General features: G+C 42.4%; 1 protein-coding gene across 4 annotated transcripts in view; it reads right to left on the reverse strand.

Annotated features, from left to right (window-relative positions):
- The window catches only part of COL4A4 (collagen type IV alpha 4 chain), a 152,661-nt gene that overhangs the window by 53,183 nt on the left and 81,995 nt on the right, over positions 1–17,483 (reverse strand). For all 4 annotated transcript variants that reach the window (XM_042244323.2, XM_060411348.1, XM_027965246.3 and 1 more), the window contains exons 23-31: positions 14,527–14,599; positions 13,245–13,351; positions 12,141–12,324; positions 10,669–10,737; positions 8,343–8,450; positions 7,641–7,859; positions 5,255–5,416; positions 3,044–3,214; positions 1,496–1,639 (exon numbers count right to left, since the gene is read on the reverse strand). In XM_042244323.2, coding sequence (XP_042100257.1) covers positions 1,496–1,639; positions 3,044–3,214; positions 5,255–5,416; positions 7,641–7,859; positions 8,343–8,450; positions 10,669–10,737; positions 12,141–12,324; positions 13,245–13,351; positions 14,527–14,599 — 1,237 coding nt within the window. The remainder of the gene's footprint in view (positions 1–1,495; positions 1,640–3,043; positions 3,215–5,254; positions 5,417–7,640; positions 7,860–8,342; positions 8,451–10,668; positions 10,738–12,140; positions 12,325–13,244; positions 13,352–14,526; positions 14,600–17,483) is intronic.

Genomic DNA, 17,483 nt, shown 5'->3' on the forward strand with positions numbered 1-17,483 from the left:
TGAATTGTCCATCTCATATTTCCCAGTTCCTCATTTTCCCCTTGCTAACTACTCACCAATTTTCTCTTACATTAAAAGAACGGACAATTAATTTGGTTTTCCACATAGAGAATTCTAAAAGGTAGGAGGGGTGGACAATATTTCTCCTCGTTTGGGCAAGCACTGTCCAGTGGTCAATGTGGGATGGAGTGGGCTCATCCCAGCTTGGCAAGAGCCACTTACTAAAAAGTCAAGAATTTTGTAAACTAGTTGCTAAACCAGTGGTTGTTTTAAATCAGTCATGGTGGGAGTATTTGCAAACACTAGAGATCTGAGCATTTTAAAAACATTTTATTTGAGAGCCAGCCTACCAGCACATCACTGGCATTAACCCAATTTTAAATATTTTTAGTGAGATAATTATATAGTAGCATAATAGCACAGTAAACATCACTTATCTAAGCTAGCAGAGAATGACTCTTTCACTCCTTGATTCTACATAAATAATTTGCAGGCTAGTAAAACAAAAAATAATAGTACAATCAACTAAAAGAAATTTGAATAAAGTATGAGGCTATTTGCCCAGAGAGTTTTAAAGACAAAAGCTTTTGTTTTTAGAAATTGTCAAGCCTTCATTCTCAACAGTGGAAATGAATTTGTACCTTCACTCTCTGCAGCCTCTTTGGCCAAGAGATCGAAGTAAATATTTAACAAGAATGGGCACAGAACACTGACACCAGTGGTCTTGAAACTTTTTAATGAAAACTCTTTTTTTTAATGAAGCTTGGGAGAGATGCAGTTCACAGCCCAGATGAAAGCATACTCATACAGTCTAGAGGTCGGCAGGCTACAGCCCAAGGGCCAAATCCTGCTTGCTGTCAGTTTTTACATAATCTGTGAGCTCTGAATAATTTCACAATGTTAATCATTGGGGGAGGGGACTCAAAAGAAGAATAAAATGACATGTGAAATTAAACGAAGTTCCAATTTCAGTGTCCATAAATAAATTTTACTGGAACATGGCTATGTTTTTTTGTTTACTTTTCTCAGGCCGCTTTTGTGCTCTAAATGCTGAGTTGCATAATTTCGACAGAGACCGTAGGGTCTGCAAAGGCTAAAATATTTATATCTGGCTTTAAACAAAAAACTGGTTGGTTGGTTTGTTTGTTTTTTCATTAAAAATGTTGAAGCAGGATTTGGGGGCCAGGAGCCCTGCTTGGACCCCATTCCCAAAACATGAGAACGTTTTCTGAAACCCAAAAGCTACCCATCAAATCCCTTGTTATTTTTTTCTGTTAATAGAACAGTTTGTTTACCACAGTCATATGTGATAAGACTGAGAGGTAAGGAAAAACAAATTTTGTTTAAAATCCTAAAACAAACACCACAGATTCAGAAGGAGCAGAATCTAAGTGGCAGAAGGATCCATTTTATTTTTCAGGGATTGTACTTACAGTTTCTGGCCAAAGACTAAAAACAAGCTGTGTTGCATCACGGTGCTGTTAGCTGCGTTTACCTTTGACACCTTTCAGTCCTCGGTCTCCCAGGGAGCCAGGCCAACCCTTCTCTCCATGTTCTCCCTTTCTGCCAGGGTGTCCATCCTGACCAGGTTTTCCTCTCTCTCCCGGAAAACCCAGGAAGCCAGGCAGACCCTGGGGTCCTGATGAATGAGAATATGAAAATTTAGGGACAGTTTTATAGGCATGGTTCCTGGGTCTGTGTTTCTTTTTTTTTTTTTTTTTTTAAGGTTTTTGAGGAGCATTTTTTGTTATTTATTTATTTCAGCTGTGATGGGTCTTCACTGCTGCATGGGTTTTTCTCTAGTTGCAAGGAACGGGGGCTACTCTCTGCTGTGGAGCTCGGGCTTCTCATTGCGAAGCGCAGGCTCTAGGCTGCTAAGGCTTCTATAGCTGCGGCACATGAGTTCAGAACTTGTGGCTTCTGGACTCTAGAGCGCATGCTCAGTTAGTTGCAAGGCACAGGCTTAGCTGCTCCAGGACATGTGGGATCTTCTCCAATCAGAGATCAAACCTGTGTCTCCTGCATTGGCAGGTGGATTCCCCACTGAGCCACCGAGGAAGCTAGACTGGCCATTTCTAAAGTCTTTACTGACTTTGTTACAATGTTGCTTCTGTTTTATGCCTTTTGTGTGTGTGTGTGAAATCCTAGCTCCCCCACCAGGGATCAGATCTCCACTCCTGCATTGTAAAGCAAAGTGTGAACCACTGGACCCCCAGGGAAGTCCCTATCTGTGTTTCTTGCCATCCACATAGAGATGCAAACTTGCCCCAGCTCTGAGCTTGTGCTCAACCGCTATCAACCTCACACCTGTAATAGCCAGGCTGTCCCACTCAAGCTTCAGTTTTCCGCCCCACAGATCTCAACTGCAGGGTCTTATGCTTCTGAGTCCCAACTCCATAAACTTCAAGAGAACTGGGCCTAGGAGAGGTGGGGTGAAGTGTGGGGGCCCGTCCAGGGTGGAGGCACACCTGCCCTGACCCCACTCTCTATCAGGACCCCCAGCCCTTTGGGCAGAAGTGCTTATGGGTTCTGTATACCTAACTCCACGACACCCCTTTTTCCCATTAACTTAAACCAAAACATTCTGCCCCCGAAAATCATAATACAGAGGACACGAAGAAGGGAGTCCCATAGGAAATGATAAAGTCAGGCTAATAGACCAGTCAGGCTAATTCCTGGGCCGGGAAGATCCGCTGGAGAAGGGATAGGCTAGCCACTCCAGTATTCTTGGGCTTCCCTGGTGGCTCAGCTGGTAAAGCATCTGCCTGTAATGCGGGAGAGCTGGGTTCAATCCCTGGGTTGGGAAGATCCCCTGGGGAAGGGAAAGGCTATCCACTCCAGTATTCTGGTCTGGAGAACTCATTCCATGGACTGAATAGTCCATGGGGTTGCAAAGAGTCCGACATGACTGAGTGACTTGCTCTTTCAATTTCAATAGACCAGGTAAATCCTACAGTAAGGTCACATGTACAAGAGTAGTTTCCACCTGGCAGTGGATTTTAAGTTTATAAACTGAGGGAAATATTGGAAAAGCGATACACACCCTTTGGGCCTGGAAGACCAGGCAGCCCATCATCTCCAGTGGGGCCTGGGACCCCTGGAAGACCTGGGGTTCCATCTGCCCCTGGCCGTCCCGGGACTCCAGGGAGGCCCTTCATTCCAGCAGGTCCCAGAGGCCCCATGTCCCCTCGCTGTCCTTTCCAACCTGGGGCACCTGTGATGTGACAAATAGCAGTGACAACAAGGCATGAAGACTGAGAACTGGCTACACATGTGAGCAGGAAACAAAAATCCATAGTAGCTACAGTTGTGTATCTATGGCCAAGTAAACAATATTTATCAGCTAAAATAACTGTAGTGACTTTCCATCAGTTTAAGGTTATATTTTTCTAGCTGCTATAAAAAGAAAGGCAGATTATTTAAGTAAATATTTCCCTGTTGAGATGCATTATAAAGAGTCTTTTAAAATGGAAAATGGATAAGGGTAAAGAATTTGTATTTACTCTAGGGTGAGGAGAGGGTGGGAACTAACAGAAGAAAACATTCCAGGTGCTTTATGAAGCTACCGCCAAGTGAATTTTGGCCAAGCTGTTTCCTGTACTGAGAGAACACAGGAAACAGCAACGTCATCCAGTATTACAGTGGTAAAAATAAAGCTCCAGCGGCACAGTTTGCTCTCATCTCATTCGGCTCCTTCAAGAAGGCATATTGCTGGATTTGGATAAATGCTGTTAGGATCCAAACAATAGATGAGAATCTGAATGATGAAATAAAGGTCCCATTGGAAATAGCCCCCTGGCACCCTGTGTTGAGAGATAGTTTTCCATGGGTCTCTTTGAGCTCCTGTGATGTCTTGCTGGGTGTGCCAAGAACACAGAGTCTGGACCCACCCTTATCTGGAATATTCTTAAGGTTGCATTGGCAGTGATTTAGCACCTTCCCTGGGAAGAAGACTGGGGCTTCCCTGGTGGCTCAGTGGCAGTCAAACTGCCTGCAGTGCAGGAGACATAGGAGATGTGGGTTTGATTCCTGGGTCAGGTAGATCCCCAAAGGAAGCCATGGCAACCCCCTCCAGTATTCTTGTTAGGAAAACCCCATGGACACAGGAGCCTGGCGGGCTACAGTCCATGGGGTTGCAAAGAGTCAAACACAACTGAGCCACTAACACTTAAACACTTTCACTTTCTTTCTGGTAAGAAAAGCAGGCTGTCATGCAGGTTACCTCATTATTGACCAGAGGATTTTTTGCAGAAACTGACGCCTGTGGCCAGTGATTTTTATCTTGGCTGGCCAAAAATTAATTCTGTTATTTCACTAACACTTTGCTGGCTCTTTCATTCAGTGTGTGCTTAGTTACTCAGTCATGTCCAACTCTACATGTCCATGGACTGTAGCCCACCAGGCTGCTCTGTCCATGGGATTTCCCAGGCAAGAATGCTGGAGTGGGTTGCCATGCCCTCCTCCGGGGAGACCCAGGAATCAAACCCGTGTGTCTCCCGTGTCTCCTACATTGCAGGTGGATTCTTTAGCTGCTGAACCACTGGAGAAGCCCCAGTTACATCTGACACACCTGTAATACCCTGTACCATGTATTGGTACCATGAGTTTCAGTTTCACTTGCCATGTCAGAATCAATCACTAAGGTTTTTTGTCTTTTTGTTGGCCTAATATTCGTATTGTCTGAATCAGGACTACATTCTGAACAACTATCATCTCCTGAGAAAATACTATATATTTAACATGGACAATCAGAGAAAGTACCTTATAAAATTCACCAAAAAATTCTTCTTCAGTCAAAATTTTTGCAATGCATTAATTTTTAAAATTTTATGGTAATAAACTTGGGTTTATAATATACACTAGGTTAGAACAAAAACCCAACACAGGATAATGTGAATGATAATGACAATAAGCTGTATAATGAACTCTTGATCAATTTTCAGCTCTAACAACCTCACATGGTGATGTTAATCATAACCACTCTCTAAAAATGTATTAATACATCTCCGGTCAATAATGTACTACTGTACAGCCATGGTACCCCAGGCTGTTATATCACACCAGAGAGACTTGGGTGACCTGGGGGAATGTCACCAAGAAGCTCATGCCACTTGCTGTGCTGTGAATGACAACGTCCTTGACCCTAGAGTCTTGCTCCTGTCAGCACCCACAAAAGAACAACAAGTGAGGTTATTCCTTTGTAAGTAGGTACATCCCATACCTGTAGCAGTTCTTGATACCTGCCAATGCTTACCTGGACTGCCTGGAGCCCCGGGGAGCCCCGGTTGCCCTGGTATCCCTGGAGCACCTCTTTCACAGGAGTGACCAGGTGGGCCTGGGATCCCTGGAAACCCAGCATTTCCCTCTCGGCCTTTGGGACCTTGGAGACCTGGAAATCCGGGCATGCCAGCTGGCCCTGAAATGACACAGTTCATTGTGACACTCAGGGCATAAACTATACAGATGGCCTACGATGGTGTTTGTATGGATCAGAACTGGAGGTAAAAAAATTGATCCTGGCTCAGGGCTCCAATGAGTTACACCTCTGAAAGGATTTCCTTGTCATAGATTATAGTGAGCTCCAAGTGCACCCAAAAACCATGCTTGCCTATGAGAATTACTTGGTAAGGTTATGCAGACAATACAGAAGTTGCTTATGCAAATTAAAAAAAATGTAGCTCTTCCTGATTTTAATTAACCTCTAAAATTGCAGCAGTCCTTCCACCAAATATCCACACTGCTTACACACCCTGTGTGCATTGTCTGAATTTGCATTTTGTAAGTGATTTCATCACTGGAACTCTCAAATTTTTATATATTGAGAAGACAATACCATAATTTTCAGGAGGGGGAAAAAGTCTTCCATAATTCTGTATTCTAACCTAAAAATCTATTTTACTGTTTCAAGTTTTCATTGTATTTTGGTTTATGTGATTGCATTTTTAAAATAGTAATCACAGAGCACTTTCAGTTGTTGGATTATTTTGCATTGCAAGTTAATATGCAAATATTTTCCATTTGATTGTAGCCTTTACAGATATAATTTTAATTGTTAATGCTGCTCAATTGCTAAGTCACGTCCGACTCTTTTGCAACTGCACAGACTGTATGTAGCCTTGCAAGGTCCCTCTGTCTCTGGGATTCTCCAGGCAAGAACACTGGAATTGGTTGCCATTTCCTTCTCCAAGGTATCTTCCCAACTCAGGAATCAAACCCATGTCTCCTGCATCTCCTGTGTGGCAGGCAGATTCTTTATTACTGAGCTACCCGGGAAACATTAATTGTTATAGCTGAATAGTATACCTTTGAGCATGCTATGTGAGCATGTGTGCAGGTATATGTATTACTTTACTGTTTTCAAGTGTTCCCCTATTGTGGATAATACTACAACAGTATTTTCATATTAACTTTCACATTCTGTTGAACACTTTCCTTAAATACATCTCATAAGTGAGATAGTGGGATTACTGGGTCAAAATTATTTTCATTGACTCACATAATGTATTATCCTGTTCTGTTCCAATTAAGTGGGTTTCTGTTTATGAATGTTTCTGGTTTAGGTGGCTCAGATGGTAAAGCCTCTGTCTACAACGCGGGAGACCCGGGTTCGAGCCCTGGGTTGGGAAGATACCCTGGAGAAGGAAATGGCAATCCACTCCAGTACTATTGCCTGGAAAATCTCATGGACAGAGGAGCCTGGCAGGCTGCAGTCTATGGGGTCACAAAGAGTTGGACATGACTGAGCGACTTCACTTCTTCATTGAATAAGCTCCTTGAGGACAAAGAATGTGACTTATTCCCTGGCCCTCCATCTTCCCTGTACCATTGTATAGTACTGTCCTGGGTACCTATTAAATACAGGCCCACCCATTGTTAGAAAAGAACTAGAAAGTGTTTGTGAAAGTCTGGTCTGGGGTCCACTTTTGGTCATCAGCCTTCAGGGACTAAAGTTCAGACTGGAGTGCTGGGTTCCATGCAATTCTGATGCTATGAATCACTTTCTGAGACTGGAGCCCCAAAGACAATGATGTTAATGATCCCTACCCCTACCTTGGGTTATTTTTAAGTACATTAAAATCTGAAAGCCTCTGCTGGGGATCCTGAAGAATCCAAAGTGATTTCAGAAAAGAATGTGAATCAGTGCCAGGGGCCATCTCCCTGTCTTCAGTTTCTCTGCCCTGCCCCGTAGCCCTGCTGGAATGAAAGTCCCTCCAGCCTGTCACCTGTCCACTTAATACGGCATGCCTCTTACACGCATCTGCTGTAAAATGCCATGCATCTGCTGGCATTCTGCCCTGCCCTCTCTCAGCCAGGCAAGGGCAGTGGGAGGGTCACAGGGTCCCTACTCCTCAGCACTCAAGAACTGTTCTGAGTCCAAAGCAGGAGGACATCTGGTAGCCACTGGATCAGACTGAACTGACTGAGCCACAGTAAGATGGGTTCAAAATCAACCAATAAAATGCAGAGGCAACCCTGGGGATGCAGGTTATTAGAAATGAGCCACTGCCTATAGATGAGGCAAGACGCTCGAGTGAGCCTTTAACATGCTAGATTTTTAAGGTGAAACAGTCTAGACAATCTTCAGGGACCTGTTCAGGGACTTGGCTTTATGGACCGAGGGGACAGTGCAGCCTCCATACCTGCGGTCCCTGGATGCCCGGCATCGCCTCTGAGTCCTTTGGACCCTGGTGCTCCTGGAAGACCGCTCTTTCCTGGGAGTCCTGGGTAGCCGATAGCAGGATCTCCTGGGGGTCCTTTCTGACCAGTCACTCCAGGTGAACCTGGAGCGCCTGGGGGCCCAACAGGGGAGGACCCCTTTTCACCTCCCAAACCTGGTTCTCCTGTATCACCACGGAAACCTATCCAACAGAAAAGTGTTTAAATTTTTACACGTACAAATATAAAATCAACACACGTGTAAGAATACTACTTTAATTAAAAACATATTATTTTAAAATACAGGGGTACTTACTAAAATTAAAGGGAAACTTAATAAGCAATATTTGGGGTTTTTGTTGTTGAAAAATAAATCATAACTGTGTTTCCTATAAGCCAATGATGTTTCCATATTGCTTTCATTTACTGGCAAACTGTCTAGACTGACCAGTTTCTAACAACATAGACCAATAATAGCCTATAACTCATGCTCCAGGCTTAAGGAGCCCTGAAAAGTCACAAAAGTATCATAACTCAGAAGTTATCAAAACATAGCTAAGTGCTTAATGTATTAAAAAAAAAAAAACCCATTCCCCACTCACGTACAGGTCCCTGGGCCATTTGCTGACTGTGATCACCCAGTTTAGAGGTATCCAGACATTTCTAAATGAAAAGCTCTTATTTACCAGGTGGACCAGGTCTTTCTGAGATTCCTGGTTTGCCACGTTGACCCTTTTGCCCATCCAAACACCTCAGCCCAGGAGCACCCCGATGACCTGGAAGTCCCTTTGGACCTAAACAATAACAACAAACACAGACTCAGTAAAACACAAAGCAAATGAGAACAAAATAAGATGACTTTTAAAAAAAAAACCCAAAACTATGTTAAATCTTTCTTAGGATATTTTTACTTTATGGAAGTAAAAGTGTTGCCTGCATTTGCCTGATCAGTTGCTCAGTTGAGTCTGACTCTGTGACCCCGTACACTGTAGCCCCCCAGGCTCCTCTGTCCATGGGATTTTCCCAGCAGGAACATTGGAGTGGGTTACCATGCCCTCCTCCAGGGGATCTTCTCGACCCAGGAATCGAACCCACATCTCCTGTGTCTCCTGCATGGCAGGCAGACTGATTACCGCTGAGCCACCAGGGAAGCTCTAGCCATATTTATATAATCATTTTATGTCATGTGCTCTAAACCGTATTTCACAGAGATGTGTATTAAGTTCATTTCTCAGAAGCCATACACTAAAGATTATACACCACCATTCAGATGAACTTTTTGGTACCTTCCCGCGCTGAGTCTCAAACACAAATACATGAGTACAACCTTCCTTCTAAGAGGACAGAGGTGGTGGCCAGTGGGTAGCTTGATGAGAAAACACCAGAATAAAGACCAGATCCATTTCCCTGCATTTACTATTTGCCCTCATATGAAGTACAGGCAAAAAGTACCTGCAAAAGGAATTGAGTTTTTAAAAACTTTCTCTGATTTCTTACTAGGAGCTATCTCAGCTAAAATAACTTAAAAATTATGGATTTCAAAGGAGTTAACAACTGCTAACTGAAACTCTGAGTGTTCACTTCCCTTGAGGCTGAAGCTGCTGAAAGTAATTATCAGCATTTTTTTATCCATCCTTAGGGGCTTCCCTGGTGGCTCAGAAGGTAAAGAATCTGCCTGCAACGTGGGAGACCCAGGTTTGATCCCCAGGTCAGGAAGATCCCCTGGAGAAAGAACGGCTACCCACTCCAGTATTCTTGCCTGGAGTATCTCATGGACAGAGAAGCCTGGCAGGCTACAGTTCATGGGATCACAAAGTCGGATACAACTGAGTGACAAATATATCTATCCATGACAGTACCATTCAATGCGAAAATGAGCATTCAGTGAATCAACCAACAATTCTTCACTCCACAGATACAAAATTACACCTCCACAAGCTACCATCTTGTGGTGGGTGGCCTGTATGTCCCATACTTTGATCTGGGGCTTGGTCATGTGATTTGCTTTGGCCAAAAGGATCCTAACAAACACCATGAAGTAATGAGAGGTATGAAGTGTGCCGCTGAAGCTGGCCCCCACCCTCTTGCATTTCTGCAGCCACAGGAGCAGGGCACACCCTGGCACCGCAGAGAGGTAGGTACATGTTGCAGACCTGATCTGACCTGGAGCCAGGGACCAAGTCAATAGAGATCATCTGAGGTCAGCTACAGACCCATATGAGAGAAAATAAATATGACTTATTAAGCCTACTGCAATTTGGAGGTTGTTACACATTATTGGGGTGCAAGCTAGCGGTTACAGAGGGCAATAAAAGGTCATTCATCATTCAACCTTTAAATAATTTCTGCAGTGACGTAGAACAAAAAGGTGACCTCTAGTGGCTATGCTAGTACTTAATGGATCAATTTAAGTGAACTCTGAATAAATATTGGGTTGGCCGAAAAGTTTGTTCAGGTTTTTCTATAAGATGTTATGAACTTTTTGGCCCACTCAGTTTAAAAGAATTAGGAAAAAATCCCTTATATATATTTTGGGTTAAATTCAGCTATAAATAAGTGCTTGAGTCAAGTGACATGATTGTATAAAAGTGTAGTTGGGGTGTAGATGTGTGGGCATTTCTCAGAATGTCTCAGAAATCTGGGTCTTTTGGACAGCAGAATAGAGTAAAATTTAAAATTAGTAAGCAATTTTTTCACTCTCTGGGCAGAGGTAAAGAAAAGATAGAGTTGTAAAATGTTTAGTTTTTGTGTTAAAAGGGCAGTAAGTTTTGCTGATATGTGATCAAATCAAGGTAAATTTTGCTGCACAGAAATATTATTCAGAGTGTGTTTGGTAGACAGGGGACTTAGGGGTAATGCCTACAAATCCTGTTTCCCCAGAGTCCCTCAAAACTTTATAATCAATGTAGAAATAGCCTGAAGAACTCCCTGAGGATTTGCTATTGGTTTATCTGGCTTGCAGGTTCTTTTACTTTGAGAATGTGTATGACAGGAACTTCCCCTTGATAGTACCTGGAGGACCATCAAAACCTGGAGGGCCTGGCCTCCCAGGGTATGTTACGTTACAAGGAATTGTATCACCTGGAATGAAAAAAAAAAAAAAAAGTGACATTCATATAATTGATAGATCAATGCAAGTCTCAATAACAGCTTGATCAAAATGCTTTTTCATACAGAAAATGTGACATTCAAAAGAAAAAAAGACTCCCGGCCATCATTAGGTCACTTGAATTACTTTTATTTTGAATTTCCAGAAGATCTATCCTGAAATCTGAACTTCAACTGACAGAACAGTAATAAACAGAAGGAGAATAAGGAAAATGTTGATTCTAAGAAATAGTTTAATTAATAACATATAGAAAATAATAAATTTATAGGTCCATGGATGCCTAATATAGTGGAGTCAGAAGCTCTGATAAATCACAAAACAGTAGTAACCATCCTACACTGAGATTCCAAGATTTGGCTCTGGATATAGAGGAATTGCACCCAAAGAAAAATAGACTGGGCAAGAGATTAATTAAAAAAATGCCATTTTTTGAGGGCCTGCCATGTTTCAAATATATTCTCTCTCTCTTGTTTTCCTAATGACTCTGCAATGTGGTTTTTGTCATCCCTCATTTTATTTAGTGAAAAAAAAACTTCAAAGTTGTGCCTCTGAGTTCTCTTCTCCCTTAAAACGCAATGTTCCCCTTTTAATAGAAATTATATCTCCTAATGTATTACACTAAATGCTGTCAAATAAAAAATGAACCACATGAATAAAAATCATGCTAGATGATTTTGATGGTCACAGACCATAATCTTAATCCATATCAAGTTTTGAGGTATTTGTCTTTCTATGTCATCAAAACAAGACCCAAAGATATTATTATATTATAAAATTCCACAATTAACCATGTAACCCAAGACACATGTACATATTACAAAAGAGAAAATCTTAAATGAATCTTTTTCCAAGTTTTTAAAAGTTTTCAGCTATAAAACTACAAATCATTTTCTTGTTTGGAATTCAAATAACTGTCAAATATAGTTAAAAGACCTTTTTTTTTTCTCCCTGGAATGCTTACAAATGGGTTTTCATGGGCAATACTGTATTTTCAAATGAAACGTTGGTTTTGTTTTTTATTAAAATACTACAAATTATCTCAAAAGACTGTAAAAAAGAGAGATTTTGAATATATACACGTATGTAATTTTAACACAGTCAGATTGTCCACAGAGATATGGAGAAATGAATGAAAGGCAAGTTGCCAAACCAGTAAAACAGCAAAGACAGCTCAGCATTTTAAAGACTTGTTTTAAATATTGATTGTGCTGTAATGTTTTTATTTGTTTGACAACATTCAAGGTTTGAACAGCAACTTGTAGGCATTTTATTTTAGAGGTTCTGCCACAGCTATAATATCTCTGCTCAGAAGAGAGGCTCACTTTAATTTCCATAATTGCACCTGACATTCTGCCACAAGAACATTGAAAGTTACCTTTCTGACCCTTCCGACCATCAGGACCCCTGTTGCCTGGCCAGCCTGGTGCTCCTGGTTGCCCTCTCTCTCCTGGGGGGCCAGGAAATCCCAGGCCTGGGGGCCCCCTAGGTCCCGCTCTGCCAGGGGGGCCTGGCGGTCCAGGAGGCCCTTTATCACCTGGGGCTGCATCTTCGTGATCACCCTGGGAACATTTGCATCACAAGTCAATCATCAGTCTTTGAAAGGCCATGAACACAAAGCTATCATTGTCACCATAGGCTACAGAAACACATGCAGAAAGCCAGTGATTCCAGAAGTTACTTAATAGCAAGTGTAATTTAAAGTGTTTAACCTAGATTTTTTACAGACATATACAGCATATGTTCCTCAGGCGTGTGTGTTATGCCTCAAATACAGAAAGTTATGTGTGTAACATCTTTTATTTTTAAAGATTTTTTGATGTGGGCCATTTTTAACATCTTTATTGAATTTGTTACAATATTGCTTCTGTTTTCTGTTTTGGTTTTTTGGCCCCGAGGTATGTGGGCTCTTAGTTCCCTGACAAGGGATCGAACCCATATCCCCTACATTATGTCTCATAGTCTTTTCTTCGGAATTTCATTAGCTACATGTAATCTCCCTCCAAAGCATGTTTGAAAAATGCAGAAACGCCATTTATTCGTGGGACCCTGCATCAGCCACTGTGTCCACCCAGCGGATCTGCACTAGTGCCTCCTTTCTTGTTTGCCACTTTGCTTCTCCATCAGGAAACAGAACTGAAGGCAGTTCTCAGGACCTGCGTGTATCCTCCACCCTACAGAGTCAACTGAACAGACCTGAAACCAGTGGGGGCTTCACAGAAACACGGGTCCCAGAAGGAAATAAACACCGTGAAAATAATGCAAAGACTAGAGACAGAACATCTTGCCGTGATAAACCACCACTCAGGATCTTAGACCATCTGCAATATGCCGTATCTTTATAACAGCCATCTTCTGGTGGCAGGAAATCAAAGGTGACTCTGATTTGCAGCATGTTGACACTCTACTGAGTTTAGCTTCTTAAACCAGGATGCTTTGTGACCGTATGAGTGAAACTCTACCGCAGGAGAATTATACATACAGGCAGCCCTGGGTCTCCCTTTTCTCCAGCATATCCATCTCGTCCGTGTTGTCCCTCCTGCCCTGGAAGTCCAGGGGGCCCATCAGGCCCTCTTTCTCCTTTGTGTCCTGGGAACAAAGGCCAAAAGATTTAAGTCCTTCTCAGCAGTGAGCAAAGGTGAAAGGAAACAAAGGACTAAAAATAAAGGCAATGACCTTGACTCTGCCTGGGCAGGTAGAGATTCCCTGGAGTGTCTCAGCTGACTAAAGTCACACAAAGACGATCATGGAAAAATCAGAGGGGAGACTGACAGTGGCCAAACCCGCTGATTCTCTTATTTGAGAAGCGTTTCTTTTCTCATTCTGACAAAGAGATTGCGTGTGGAGGTGCCAGTCTCTACAGCATCTTCCTCAGCTTGTGTGATGCCAAACTTGGTACCCAGCCCTTGGCCATAGTTAGTGAATGGGGAAATGGTCCATGGTTGGGCATGTGCCCCAGGCTAATCCAATCCTTCCTGGACTTTTTTCCCTAACTGGAGCAAAAAGAAGTTGAGCTCTCTTTCACCTCTGGTCATGAACTTGGAGCTGCCTGCGGTCACGTACCCATAGCCCAGAGAAAACCAGATGGGGAGAAAATGCAGACGGCACAATGAAAGATACAAGAAGCCAAGACAGCCTTCCAATGCAGGCATCCCAGCGCAAATCATACATCTAACCTTTCAAATTTTTCTCAGGTAAGTCAATAAATTACTTCTCTAAAAACACTACTTCAAGCTGGGTTTCTGTCACTGACAACCAAAATATTCTTTAAAAAAAAAAAATATTTATTTGACTTTGTTGGGTCATGTTTGTTGCAGCATTCAGGCTCAGTTGCCCTGCAGTATGTGGGATCTTAGTTCCCCAACCAGGAATCAAACTGGCCTCCCCTGCATTAGGAGGTGAAGTCTTAACCACTGGACCACCAGGAAAGTCCCCCCAAACTTTCTTGATTAATACAAGATACTACAGTGCAGTGAATAAACACTGGACAAGTCAAATGAGGCCTTGTTTCCATCAAACCCAATTCACAACAAAGAGGATTTGAGTATGTGACTAAGGGAGTATTTGTGTTTTCAGATAAGATACAGAGGATTTAGGCTCAACATTCACAAGACTCTGAAGGGCAGGGAATATGTTTAAGCAATCTCAACAATCTCAAATCGAATTACAGAATTGATCTTAGGTCACAGGGAAAATTAATGCAAAAGAATGGTTCATACATCATTCATAAAATGGCAGGGAGCAAAGTGATTGATTATGCTCACCTTTCACTCTCGATACAACCATGTCACCTTTTTCTCCTTTGTTGCCAGGTAGTCCTGAGGCACCGGGTTTTCCCTTGGTGAAAAGAAGAACAAGTCAGTTTAATTGTAATGAGTCAAAAGTTATTTGAATACCTCCAACCTCTCTCCTCTTTCCTTCTAAATCACCTGTCCCAGATTCTAGTTTGGCACCATTGGTATCATTCTCTTTCCTCCCTGCCTTACAAAACTGAGGTTCTTGAACTGCATGTAAAACTGGTGGAATCTGAATAAACTCTGTACTGGGATCGATAGAAATCATTGTCAGTTTCTTGGTTTTGGCAAGGTACTCTGTTTAAATAAGATATCACTGGGGGCTTCTCTGGTGGCTCAGTGGTAAAGAATCTGCCTGCCAATGCAAGAGACAGAGGTTCAATCCTTGGGTCCAGAAGATTGCCTGGAGGAGGAAATGGCAACCCACTCTAGTAGTCTCGCCTGTGAAATACCGTAGACAGGAGCTTGGTATGCTGCAGTCCATGGGGTCACAAAAGAGTCAGACACTACTTAGCGACTAACCAACAACAAGATATCATTGGGGGAAGCTGGGTGAAGGATTCATGGGACCTCTCTGTATGATTGTGCAACTTTTGGTGAGTCATAAAATAAAAGCATCTCAAAATAATTTATAATAAAAAAAATTCACTATTTTGGGTGTTGCAGTGTAGAATTGGGAGGAAAAGGCGGGGAGGTAACCACAAAAGCTGCCACTAGAGGGACCTCCCTGGTGAAAGTGAAGGTGTTAGTCACTCAGTGGTGTCCAACCAACCCAAGGACCACACCCAGGTCTTCTGCATTGCAGGCAAATTCTTTACCTTCTGAGCCACTAGGGACATCCCTGGTGGTCCAGTGGTTAAGACTCTGTGCTTCCAATGCAGAGAGTTCGATTCCTGGTCAGAGAACTAAGATCCCACATGCTGCAAGGTGTAGCCAAAAAATTTAACAATTAAAAAAAAAGAGCTGCCACTAGAGTTGAATGCAGACGTGAGGGATACAAGTTCCTAGGGATGAAAACAACTGTGATACTGATGAACACTGATGAACAAGAGAAGGCAAAATAAGAACACTTTCTGCAATCAATGTATTTCCACTTTATGACAAGTAAACAACTAATTTTGGCCAATGGGTTTATTATCTTTTGATCTCAACACTGCTCTGAGACTGGACTATTTGGGCCATGGTTTTGTAAGTGTTACGTATTATCAAATATTAAGCTATCTCAAAAATCTTTTATCCTACTTTTGGTATATTAGAATGACCAAGCATTACAATAGATACAATTATAGAAACACACTGTACATAGCTTAAGGCCACTTATCTAGTGACTTCAATAATCAAGAAACATAGACAAGAATCTGGAAGGAAGTAAAAATGACTAATGGAATATTTGCTTTGCTTATGCAGATGCTACTTTGCCTTATCGTCATACAATCTAACAACATGCTCTGGCAGACTTCATTATCTTTTTGCTTGGTTTCTATTAGTTTGTGAGCAGTGAACTATGAAGGGGAGTAGAGGTGCCACTGGAAATAAGCACAATGGCAGCATCAGTGAGAGAAGAAACAGCCTGAAGTGTACACCACAGGTATCAAAATTAAAGTGGACCAAACGGTTGGGAGCCACTTAGTGTAAAGAAAATATCACTTTGCACACACCACTCAAAACTCCCCAAAAGATCATTCTAGGACACCATCCTGTGTGTAATGATGTCCAGAAGGGAGAGCTGAAAAAAATTCTTTGTAGAAACAGACAAGAGAAGAGCTTTAGAAATCATAAAGTGGGAATATAGGTGAAGTGTCCATTGTCTTCATTCTTCCTCTTACTGTCTATGCTAAGTCTAAAGTTAACAATGAGACTGGCCAAAGCGTATGGCAGACAGCATCCAATCCAAGAGTTGGTTAATGAAAATGTCCTTCTAGTACCTGAACTATCACGACAGAAAGCTATTCCCAGAGCACATGAACCAGTTTCTCTCCAGAAAGAGATTGACAGTGGCAAGCTTAAATAAACAAGACTGGGGTACCCTAAAGATCAAATTCACCCTGGGAGTCTAAACAGTTTACTTTTGCGACCCCATGGACTCTTTGCAACCCCATGGACTGTAGAACATCAGGCTCCTCTGTCCATGGGATTCTCCAGGCAAGAATATTGGAGTGGGTTGCCATTTCCTTCTCCAGGAAATCTTCCCGACCCAGGAATCGAATCCAGGTCTCCTGCATTGCAGGCAGATTCTTTACTGTCTGAGCCACCAGGGAAGCCCTACACTGTCACCCTAAAGATCAAATTCACCCTGGAGTCTGAGAAGTTTATTAGCCAGCACACTGGAGACTTAGGACAAACAATTCTAATGCTCTGCAGGTGTAGAATTTGAAGTATTAGAGTCAGATCATAGACTTAGTTGAGCTAGTAAGGGGAAAAAAAAACATTACCAGCGCTGTGTTTGAATTTTGATGAAGAGATTTACTGAGAACCTACAAGTTGCCAGGCATTATTCTGGGTACAGAAGACACTATAGTTAACAAAACCATCTTGCCTTCATGGCCTTGGATTCCAGTGAAACAAATTGGAACCTAAAAAACTTCCAGGGCAAAGGTTAACACAACAACAAAATCTCAGCAGCAACAAAGAAGACCTCTCCGCCAGGAATGTACCAGTTATTTTATATGAAGCCAAAGCAGGGACTTTAGCCGTTGATGCCCATCAGGGGGCTGTGCCCTTCTGAGAAGCAGGCAAAAGGGCATAGTGGAGACTAGAGCACCCCAACCTCCTCTTATAGGCACGACCACCTCTCAGCTTGTGGCAGCAGCAGGAACACATTGACCTGTGTTAATGAACTTCCAGTTTCTCAAAGGCAGCCACAGATCTCATATGAAGAATACAAAAAGAAAGACTGTGAGGATAAATCCAAAACTGCCAGAGGTTTA

The sequence above is a fragment of the Ovis aries genome, chromosome 2 (assembly GCF_016772045.2).
Source record: "Ovis aries strain OAR_USU_Benz2616 breed Rambouillet chromosome 2, ARS-UI_Ramb_v3.0, whole genome shotgun sequence".
NCBI lineage: Eukaryota > Metazoa > Chordata > Mammalia > Artiodactyla > Bovidae > Ovis > Ovis aries.